Source organism: Kogia breviceps, chromosome 10 (assembly GCF_026419965.1).
Source record: "Kogia breviceps isolate mKogBre1 chromosome 10, mKogBre1 haplotype 1, whole genome shotgun sequence".
In the NCBI taxonomy this organism is placed as follows: Eukaryota; Metazoa; Chordata; class Mammalia; order Artiodactyla; family Physeteridae; genus Kogia; species Kogia breviceps.
This window is the reverse complement of record NC_081319.1, coordinates 83,061,284-83,072,379: the sequence shown is the minus strand read 5'-3', so window position 1 is coordinate 83,072,379 and position 11,096 is coordinate 83,061,284. Positions and strand designations below refer to the sequence as shown.

General features: G+C 44.0%; 1 protein-coding gene across 1 annotated transcript; it reads left to right on the top strand.

The window, feature by feature from the left end:
• The first annotated feature begins 1,876 nt into the window (after nucleotides 1-1,876).
• On the top strand, nucleotides 1,877-8,089 carry IL17F (interleukin 17F). Its single transcript, XM_059075915.2, has 3 exons — nucleotides 1,877-2,116; nucleotides 6,435-6,640; nucleotides 7,825-8,089. Exons 1-3 carry the CDS (start codon nucleotides 2,090-2,092, stop codon nucleotides 8,087-8,089), a joined length of 498 nt encoding a protein of 165 aa, XP_058931898.1. The 5' UTR covers nucleotides 1,877-2,089.
• The last annotated feature ends 3,007 nt before the right edge of the window (nucleotides 8,090-11,096 follow it).

Here is an 11,096-nt window from a genome sequence, read left to right as displayed (position 1 = left end):
GGTAGCTTGTGTGATACAAGCAATCTGAAAACATGACTCTTGATTTCACGGTGTCAGCTTCACCGAGTATATGGAAGAATGTATCCAGAGAGGCCTTGAAAATTCTCTATAAGATGGGCTCAGGGTTTTAGTCTGCCCTGAAGGGGTTGCCTAGGGGACTTGTCTTGAATTGGTGTATGCACAGAAAATATACTGTCTTAATTAATTAATTTTAAAATTAATTTTTATTGGGGTTTAGTTGATTTATAATGTGTCAGTTTCTTCTGTACAGCAAAGTGAAACAGTTATACATATCTCCACTCTTTTTTAGATTCTATTCCCATATAGACCATTACAGAGTATTGAGTAGAGTTCCCTGTGCTATCCAATAGGTTCTTACCACTTATCTATTTTATATATAGTAGTGTATATACGTCAGTCCCAATCTCCCAATTTATCCCTCCTTCCCTTCCCCCTTGGTAAACATAAGTTTGTTTTCTACATCTGTGACTCTATTTCTGTTTTGGAGCTAAGTTCATTTGTATCACCTTTTTTTTTTTTTTTAGATTCCACATATAAGTGATATCATATATTTGTTTTTCTCTCTCTGACTTACTTCACTCAGTATGGCAATCTCCAGGTCTATCCGTGTTGCTGCAAATGGCATTATTTCATTCTTTGTTATGGCTGAGTAATATTCCATTGTATATATACACTGTCTTAATTTAGGTTGTATACTTGGGGATATATATTTAGAGAAGGATGCTGGCAGAGATTACTGGGGGGAACTGAAGTTACCCCAAGTCCATGAAACCCCAGAGAACCATCCTAAAACATATAAGCAAGTGTGAGGTAGACTAAGGATGAGCACAGAGTAACGAGGGAGGGAACGGTGATTCAAGGAGGTCTTCTTAGGGGGGTTACCTTTCTGATTGTCCCAGAGGAGAGGTGTAGAGAAGAACGCACAGGCATGAGGAGGAGAAACGTGGGTGAAAGACTCGTGATCACAGAAGAATTTTGATCAATCTTGGAGGGGCTTCATGAACCCAAGAGCTGTTTCCTCTTTATTTCCTACATTTAAAGAAAATGGGGCCAACTTGTTCAAACATGTGATGGAGGAGAGTAACCTTACCTGCTAGAATGTGCCCTGCCTTATTAACAGAGCATGTGTAATTTTACCTGATCTTAGTGGGCATTAAAAAAAGTAAGTTATTGTTATTTCAGAAATGTCTGTGTATCCCTAGGCTGTGATGCCCGGCATACAGCAAAGTGCTTAATAAATGTTGACCTGAACTGAACTAAGATAAATTAACTTTTTTGCAAGTTATTTAAAATTACACATCAGAGCATTTAAAGGTTCTACTTGCTAATCCATTTAGTTTAAAAAGTCAAACCATCTTCAGTCAGACACAGCCAAGATAATAGTTGTTTATATGTTGTATATGTAATGATTATCAATCTATTAAACACTGGTAGGAGTCTAACCATGGGGTTAAAACAGAATTAGTTCAGGGAGACCATGAAACTAACTGCCTGGGGATATAATTTCTGAATCTCTCACTGATGCCATTCATTTCTCTGATTTCGTTTTTTCCATTCATAAAGTGGAGCTAAAGATAGTCCTCTGTTTAATACCGAGCCTCCTTGAAGGATGACTTATCCACTTAAATCTCAGTTCACATTGCATGACTGGAAAGTAGAATGTAAGGTGCCTGACTAGAGTTCTTAGCCATTTTGTGGAAGAACATGAAAGATTATGACAGCAGTTTGTCACTTGGTTCATCTCTGTAGTACATAAGTTAAGAAATTTGCTGTAGTGTGAGGACAATGAGGGTGGGAGTGGGGCAGAAGAAGAGGAAGATTTGGTTCTTTTTTCATCCTCCCTTTTTAGGGTACCCCTTCGACTCCCCTTCAGGAAGTGGAATAGGAAAAAAAAAACTACATTCGTCAGTAACTCTGGGGCAACCACAAGTTAGACAGTAAGCAGGTCAACTGAAACAAGGACGGAGATTGCTATAAAACCAACAGTGCTCTCGTTGACACCACACACAAGGCAACACAGCACAGAAAGAGCTTCCTGCACGAAACAGGTGACCAGAGCAAAGTGACAATGACATTCCTGCGTGACATGGCCGTGGTGAGTAGTCAGGATCATTCTTGTGTTGGTACAGTCATCCCTAGGATTTCAGGAAAGCAGATTTATAAGGAATGATGCTAGATTGGGGTCTTTTGTGGGGGTCATTTCTTTAAAAAACAGAGCTGACTTTAATGCTGATCCCTGTCTGGTGGAGAAAAAGAAAAACTAACCAGAAATTATAATGGGGTGTAAAACCATAGCTCTTCACCAATAGCTCTGGCATAGTTGGTGTTAGCTTTTGAAGTTCTTGACCTCACAAACTGGACATGGTCTCTCTTGTGGCCACCATTGTAGAGTTAAGTTGGACCTCATCTCATGGGGGAGCTTAGCCAGCCTTTTAGGATCTGTACATGTTTATTTTAACCAAGGAAGCTGGGGCCCCAATAGGGGTAACGATTCCCCCAAGACGAGCAGATGACGAGGCGTGCCCTGGATGCAGGGAGTGAAATCACCTGGTGGTGCACTTGGACAGCTCCTATGGGAGAGACATTTGACACATCTCTGAGAGCTGATCATTTTTTGTTTGTTTTGTTTTGTTTTTTTGCGGTATGCGGGCCTCTCACTGTTGTGGCCTCTCCCGTTGCGGAGCGCAGGCTCAGCAGCCATGGCTCACGGGCCCAGCCGCTCCGCGGCATGTGGGATCTTCCCGGACCAGGGCACGAACCCGTGTCACCTGCATCGGCTGGCGGACTCTCAACCACTGCGCCACCAGGGAAGCCCCCGAGAGCTGATCATTTTTGCATTGTCTCCTTCCTCCTGGAGGAGAGGCAGATGTTAATGTGATGGAAATCTATATCCCCTGGGTCTAGAATCTCACCTGGCATTTGTCAGGTAAGACCTTCAAAGAACTTAAAATACAGCAGCATGAAAGCAGGGCTTGGGAAATCACTCACCATATTATTGGTTTAAATAATTCTTTTCTTCTCTCTTTTTACAAGCCATGCAACTTAAAAGAGCTTGGATTTCATAAAAGGTCATGGCATATGGTGATGATAGTACTATGTTATATTCATATATTGTTTTAGAGATGGTAAGAAATGCAGCCAAGTGCAGTAGTTAGGGGGCATGGGCTTTGGAGTCAGACAGACCTGGCTTCACCACTTAACTAAATGTGGGATTTGGGGTAAGTTACTTAACCTTTCTGTGCATTCTTATTCCTCTTATCTGTAGAGAGGAATAATAATGGTATCTCCCTCATGGAAGGATTAATTGATATCATTGAGAATGACTAAACCTATTCTCTGAAATAGCAGATACATGCAGGCATGGCTTTTAGTTAACTTGGCCATTTTAATATAACAACCAATAAGGATAGAGAAAGCATTCAATAAATTTTTTTTTTACTGAAGTGGAGTTGATTTACAATGTTGTATTAGCAACATTGGTATATAGCAAGTGATTCAGTTATATATAAGTGAATAAATAAACCATAATTTCCATTATGGTTTATTACAGGATGTTGAATATAGTGCCCTGTGCTATACAGTAGGTTCTTGTTGATTATCTATTTTATATATAGTTGTGTCTATATGTTAATTCCAAACTCCTAATTTATCCCTCCCTCACCCCCTTTCCCCTTTGGTAACCATAAGTTTGTTCTCTATGTCAGTGAGTCTGTTTCTGTTTTGTAAATATGTTCATTTGTATCATATTTTAGATTCCACATATAAATGATATCATACAGTATTTGTCTTTCTCTTTCTGGTTTACTTCACTTAGTATGATAATCTCTAGGTCCATCCATTTTACTGCAAATAGCATTATTTCATTCTTTTTTATGGCTTAGTAGTATTCCACTATATATACATATATATGTATGTATATATATATATATATATACATACATACACACACACCTCATCTTCTTTAGCCATTCATCTGTCCATGGACATTTAGGCTGCTTCTATGTCTCAGCTACTGTAAACAGTGCTGCTATGAACATTGGGGTGCATGTATCTTTTCGAATTAGAGTGTTAAATATTAATATTAATGATGTCATTATTTTTACCTCTGAGTCTCGCACCAATCCAGGGAAATGGATTGGGATGGCTTTCCCCATTGTACAGATGAACAACAGCTCAATGAATTTAAGTGATTTAACATCACTGGATACTGTATGCCCAAGAATGAGGACATGAATCTAGGTTTACTGGCTCCAAGTAATATTCTTTTCCTTGAATGGTTCAAAAGCAAGATTTCTGAATTTAAAGCCACTGTGTTTAAACAGATTTGTTAGATAGTTTTGTGTTCTAAAGCCACATCTATCTTTTGTTTCTTTGACGATATCTGTTGTACTGTCAGCAAGAAACATGACAGGGCAAAGGACATTAGAATAGGATTAGAAAGTGGAGGTGCAGGCACACAGGACATCCTCCATACTGTGGTAAGGCAAACTCTTATGGACCAGGAGCTGCCCGGGTTCTGGGGCAGTGTTCCTGCACGGGGTGAGCACGGATCACAGATGAGTTCAGGAGACAAGTGTTCAGATGTTCTCTTTCCGGGAGTTCACAGTGCAGTAAGTAAAAGGGTGAGCTAGGCATGTTGGGAACCTAAGGACCATCTTGTCTAAGCAGGGATCCTTCTACTTTTTAAAGTGTCATAATGCTTTGTCTAGACAGAAGTTACATGAGGGCAAATTCCACATCTTTCCCGTCCACTGTGTATCATTAGGACAATGTAGACTTAACAATAGTACCTATACTGAATACTCTCCATGTTCCAGCCCTGCTCTTCATGCTGTATATGGATCCTATCATTTAATCTCCACATTTGCTGGTGGAGGAAACTGAGTCACAGCTAGTAAGAGTCGTGGAACTGAGTTATGGACCCAGGACTTTTGACTCCAGAGACAGGAAAGAGTTGTTGAATGAATGAATGATTGCAGGAGACAAAAGTAGACACCTGCTGATTATCTGGAGGCAAATCAGCCTCTTTCAGGCTTATCTGGGTCAATGTTGCTTTCAGCTTCTTTTCAGTATCAGCTACATTAGTACAGCACTTGACACCATGACCTTTTTGTTTACTCTTATCATTTCTTGCCTCCAGCAGCTGCAAAAGATAAAAAGAAGGTGCTTTAAACCAACATGTCTAAGCACCTTCCCAACCCTAATTCACGAAGGTGTGAGCCTGAACGACACTGAACCCTGAGGATGAAAGTAACTCACTTGCAGCCCTGGGTCTGCATTATGTTGGGTATTGGTGATGAGGCTTGTCCGTCCCCAGTGAGGGTCGGTGGTCGCCGTGGGGTGAGCAAAGCAGGTCGTGAGAAAGGGAAGCTGGAGAGATTTTTAGCTCTTCCTTTATTTTAGTTAGGTCTTCACTGAACTCTTTCTTTGTGCACTCCTGTAATACTAGATAAACTGGTATTTCAAATGTAAGTATAAAAAATATATTTTCTGGAGCTAAAGAGTAGTTTCCATTTCTCTCTGTGCATCCTCAGTGCCCCTGCTTCCTTCAGTCAGCATGCATCATTGGAACTCTGCTATAGTCGGTTTTGCATGGTGTTTTTCTTAATGCGTTGAGCTTAGCTATGTTGTTAATTTAAATGGATTGTTTTGTTCATGCATTCACTCACCTGCTCTTTCATTCATCCAGAAAGTATTTTGGAACGCCTGTTCTATGCCATGTTCTCCTGCAGGAACTTACCATCTAATAGGTGTAGATCTGTATGAACACAAATACTGCATGTCCAGACAATAAAGAAGGGCTGCTTGAGTGCTAGATGGTAAAAGCTTTATGAATGACCTGCTTTCGGGACAGTTCCTGGAGGAGACCGAGTCCTAGTGGGGCCCTGGCGGAAGGGGAGGATTTGGATGGATAGGGGTGGGGCAGTGTATTCCAGACGAAGAGTTTTGTGGAGGATTCATGGATGTGAGGTTGGAAATTAAAAGCAAGAGTTATCATTTCTTAAGCCCCTATTTTTATTGTAGGTGCTTTACAAAGAACGTTTTATTTAATCTTGTGAATATTATTATGAAGCAAGTGTTATGCTCTGGCTGGAAAGAAGAGAAAGCAGAGGCTCAGTGAGGAGACCAGGTCAGGATTTAAACCCAGTCCCAGATCCTGACATCTTTCTTTCTCCCTGTTCAGGAGCTCTCGGACTGTGGAGGGCTCAGTCACCAGGCTAATGAGTTTAGTTCTCAGGTTGGTACCCTGGTATCTTCATGTATGACTGTTCCTGTTGCCAGGTGAGGATCTGAGGTTCAGAGAGGAGCCCTGATCCCATCCCAGGATGCTGAGTTCAGCCGAAGCATGACCTGTCTCTTGTCAGCAAGTGACACCAGAGTCCCTAACCAGTCCCATTCTCATCTATTTCCAGGTCAAGTCCCTGCTGCTATTGACATTGGGGCTGACCCTCCTGGGGGAGGGGGCAGCTCGGAAAACCCCCAAAGCTGGGGATCCTGCCCTCTGCCCCCTTCCGGAGGACCACACTGTGAGGGTGGACATCCGTATCCTCAGGCAGAGTCAGGGCGCTCCCCTCTCGCACGGCTTCCAGAACCGCTCCAGCTCCCCCTGGGACTACAAGTACGTGCCAAGGAGACTGACCTCCGCGCTCTTTTGAAAAACATGTTAATTTTATTCTAACCATAAGTAGAAATTTCCAAAAATATAGAAAAAATAATAGTCCTTACATTCACTGAAAAACGGAAATTCCGCTTTCCCTGGGTACTCACATTTTCTTGCGATTTGGGGCGAAGTCCTCCTATGTGGTCGAAGGTTTATTTTGCTTCCAAACTCTCATCGACACTTTGCCCTTTTCTGCTTCACGCAGCCCTGGATTTGGAACTTACAAACTTTCTGTGCTGGAAGAGAGGACTCTTTAAAGCAGCCCACATCATGGTCTCTGCATGGAGATAAGTGGGAACCAGAAAAATCAGTTCAGAGAGAGTCACTCAGATTGGATTTCATTCTTCAGGGAGTGGGGAGGAGGCCAGAGTGGAGGAGAAAGGCCAGTTTGGGAAGGGGATGCTAGGTGGGGATGGTCAGGGTACAGACTTGGGATTTTGTCTTACATGGAGGTTCTCGGAATTAGCAAGCACTCATTTATAAGCTCTAAATATAAGTATGAAAACAGAGCCCGAGGACCATTAGAAGTGCTTCCGGGGCTGCCCGCATTGCTTGCCTTGGGAAGCGAGAGCGTACGCTTGCCAGCGGGCTGGATCGGCTTTGCTGCCTTTTTTCCCCTGGCAAGGGAGCTATTCAGGGAGAAATTGAAGGAAGGCATTGGATTCACCAACCCCCCCAGGGCTTTGGTTTTCTTTCCCAAGCAGCAGGCTTTGTAGACTGTGTACTGGGGGACCTCCTACTGATGTTCAGTCTCTAACCAAAGGATGAATGATGATTATAATAGTAAAAATGAAAAGGAAAATGAACTAAAAGATCTAACATTTATGGAATGCCAACGTTTTACGGTGTAGCGTTTCATACGCATTTGTATCACCGAGTGTTAGTAACAGTCCCACGGGAGAGGAATTTGCGAACCCCCGTTTTAAAGTTGAGGGAACTGAGGCCTAAGGAGTTAAGCACCCGCCACGGGCCGCCTCCTGAGTCCAGGGTGTCTGCTCCGCGCCTGCGCTGCCGCCCTGAGTTGCCCCGCACCTCCTCCCTGCAAGTGGGCGCCCAGTGCCGCGGGGCCCCCATCCTTTGTGCATCTTTCCCCGCCTCCCACCCCCGGTCTCACCATCGGCTTCTCCCTGCTCCTCCTGCAGCATCACCCGGGACCCCCACCGGTTCCCCTCCGAGATCGCAGAGGCCCGGTGCAGGCACAGGGGCTGCGTCAACGCCGAGGGGAAGGAAGACAGCTCCATGAACTCCGTCCCCATCCAGCAAGAGTTCCTGGTCCTCCGGAGGGAGTCCCAGGGTTGCTCTCACTCCTTGCGGCTGGAGAAGGTGCGGGTGACTGTTGGTTGCACCTGTGTCACCCCCATCGTCCGCTACGTGCGTGGCTTGAGGGCGGCAGATCAGCTCAGCTGAAGAAGCTGGAGAAACGCCCCTCTTTACCCAGCACTTTGCCATGAGTCCTGTGTGGTTCCCAATTCTCTCCACTTCCCAGGTCTCTTCATAAGATCTGCATGGGACTCTCAAAGCTCTGTATTAGATAGAGTAACTTTCTGGGGCTTCAGAATCTTTATACGGTCCTGAGATGTTCCAATGTCCCACCCCGCTGAAAATAGATGGAGGAGAATGCAGGACCCTCACCTACTCTGCTTATGTGCTATCATGACCACCTCCCAGGCATGCAGTCATTGGGTGGGGGCCCTGTTGGTAAAATGGGTTTCCGCTTCACAAAAGGCGACAAATGAAATAACCACAATGTAAGAGTGTGTGGGAGGGTCTGTGCGGGATGGGGTGGGCGGGAAGGATGGTGATAAGGATCCAGCACCTGTTTATTGAGCATTTGCTAAATATAGATGAGGTTGACCTGATATTTATACCTATAGGGAAACTGTCCATGTATTTATGATATATTGACTATATAAAATTGTAGGAGAAAAATTAATATATCAAGTACTAATATAATAAAGTATTAATGATTGAAAAATACTTCAGATGCTTATTTCCAGTCTCAGCTTGTACTCACGAACCTTGTGGACTCGAAGACTATGAAATCCTATACACCTGTCATCTGTTTTTCATATTTCATCAGAGTGCTAGCGTCAGAATTATTATTATTAGTTGTGTGTGATCTTGGTAATATTAGCTTTTCCCCCCAGCTTTGTTGAGACATAATTGATAAATAACATGGTATAAATTTAAGTGATAACAATGTAATGATTTGATACATGTATATGTAGTGAAATGATTACCACAATAAGGTTCCTTAACACCTCCATCCCTTCACATAATTCCTTTTTTGTGTGTGTGTGTGATAAGGACATTTAAGATGTACCCTTTTAGCAAATTTCAAGAATACAATACAGTATTGTTCATTACAGTCACCAGGCTGTACATTAGATCCCCAGAACTTATTCATCTTATAAATGAAAGTGTGTCCCTTTCATCCAGCATCTCCCCATTCCCCCACACCCTGCCCCTGGCAACCAGCAATCTCCTCTCTGTTTCCATGCCTTGGAGAGTTCCTCTATTATTAATGGTTCTTGGGGGTTAGGAGGAGAGTTAAAGAAAATGGTGCAAACAGGGCTCACATTCCCTAGTAGCTCTTTACTGCTCTGTCTTCCTGGCTATATTATTTTACAACGTGAACATCTATTGGCCACTGTGGTAGCCACTGGAGACACGAAGAAAAGTAACAAATGCACAGGGCGGGGGCCATGGTCTTGGTAGCGGCCGCCTGCAGACCCCCTGGTCACTAGGGCCATGGCGGTCACTCTGCGTCTGGAATCACTAGTGGTCTTTCATGAATCTCTTGTGCTTCTTGAGGACGCAGGGACTTCCAGATTTTGGTCTCCCTACCACTCAGAGGCTCACTGGTCCCTCTCTCGCCCAGATGCACCACATTTCCTCCTTCACTGCTACACTACCGGCTTAAGGCACCTCTGTGTTCTGCTGCCTTTCAGTCCCAGAGAGGGGATGGGGCATCAGTTCTCACTCCCACCTGCAACTTGGCTTGAGGATGGGAAGCAGGCAGGAGCCTGGCACCCATTTTTAACTCTTTCGTGGGGGCAACTTTTACCTCGTCTGTAGGTGAGGGTGGGGTTGGAGGAGCTGGTAAGCGGGCTCTTCTCTTTGCTTCAGAGTCTTTCACTTATGATATAAACATTGACATTTGTACTTAAAATGCTCAGCCTCTTGGAATCTAAAAACCATTTTCTCTCGTAGTTATCAGCTTCATAAGTTTGCTGTGAATCCCACAAGTCCCTACTGGTGCAGAAATCTGTGCAATGAATCTTCCTTTCCCTGTTCATTTTGGCAGTAATGGCTTTACCCTGAGGGTAGTACACACAAAAAGCGTCAATCTGAGTGGTGAGAGAAGTATAGAGGTGAAGGGCATTGCAGAGGAAAAAATTATGCCTCTGAATGTATCAAGATATTATCTTGTTTCATGTGGTCACATGTAATTTCAAAACGATGTGCTAAGTACCATGATCAAGGTCTGAGATTTAAAGAAGACACAGAGGATGATAGCTCACCAGGAAATTTCAGAAAGGAGATGGCTTTTGCACTGGGTTAAATAAGAGTTGCTCTAGAGGAAAATGAGGGAAGGGCATTCCTAGCAAAGGGAACAGTATAAACAAAAGTGCAGAGGCACAAAAAAGCTTGGTGTGTTAAGGGAACAGCATATGCCTGGGATAATGTGGACACGGGGACACAGTGGAGGATACATAAGAAATATTTCTTGAGAGAACGATTAAAAACATGAGTGAATGAATGAACATGGCAGTAGGCAAAGGACAGTAGGCAGAGGGCCCCCTTGTGGATGGTTTTGTATGCTCTATTATAGATGTTATAAGAGCACAGCTGTATTTCATAAGAGAATTTTGGTGGTAAGTGTATAAAAGGGATGGAAACCAGAAGGCCGGTTACAAGGTCAGAGGGAAGGCAATTTCTCCTGTGGTAGATTCACGTAGTTAGAGCTGGAGGGGCCCTTGTAGATCATTTGTCGTCCTTTTTTATTTGCAGATGAGGCCCAGATGAATTAGGTGGCTTGCTCAAGGTCACTTGGGTAGTTAGTGACATAAGCAGGTTCACTGACTCCAAGTTTGTGACTTTTCTTTTTTTTTTTTTTTTTTTTTGCGGTACACGGGCCTCTCACTGTTGTGGCCTCTCCCGTTGCAGAGCACAGGCTCCGGACGCGCAGGCTCAGCGGCCATGGCTCACGGGACCAGCCACTCTGCGGCATGTGGGATCTTCCCAGACCAGGGCACGAACCCGTGTCCCCTGCATCGGCAGGCGGACTCTCAACCACTGCGCCACTAGGGAAGCCCAAGTTTGTGACTTTTCATGTTGGTTCTATAGCGTTTCCAATAAGGACTCTGGGAGCCGTGACGAAGGACCTCCCCGGCCCACATCTCCAGGTACA

What these genes read in the sequence shown, in the direction of transcription:
- IL17F (XM_059075915.2), top strand. Translation starts at nt 2,090, where the DNA reads ATGACATTCCTGCGTGACATGGCCGTG. An exon ending in TCCTGCGTGACATGGCCGTG is followed by an intron (nt 2,117 to 6,434) that starts GTGAGTAGTCAG and finishes ATCTATTTCCAG; the next exon opens with GTCAAGTCCCTGCTGCTATT. An exon ending in AGCTCCCCCTGGGACTACAA is followed by an intron (nt 6,641 to 7,824) that starts GTACGTGCCAAG and finishes CTCCTCCTGCAG; the next exon opens with CATCACCCGGGACCCCCACC.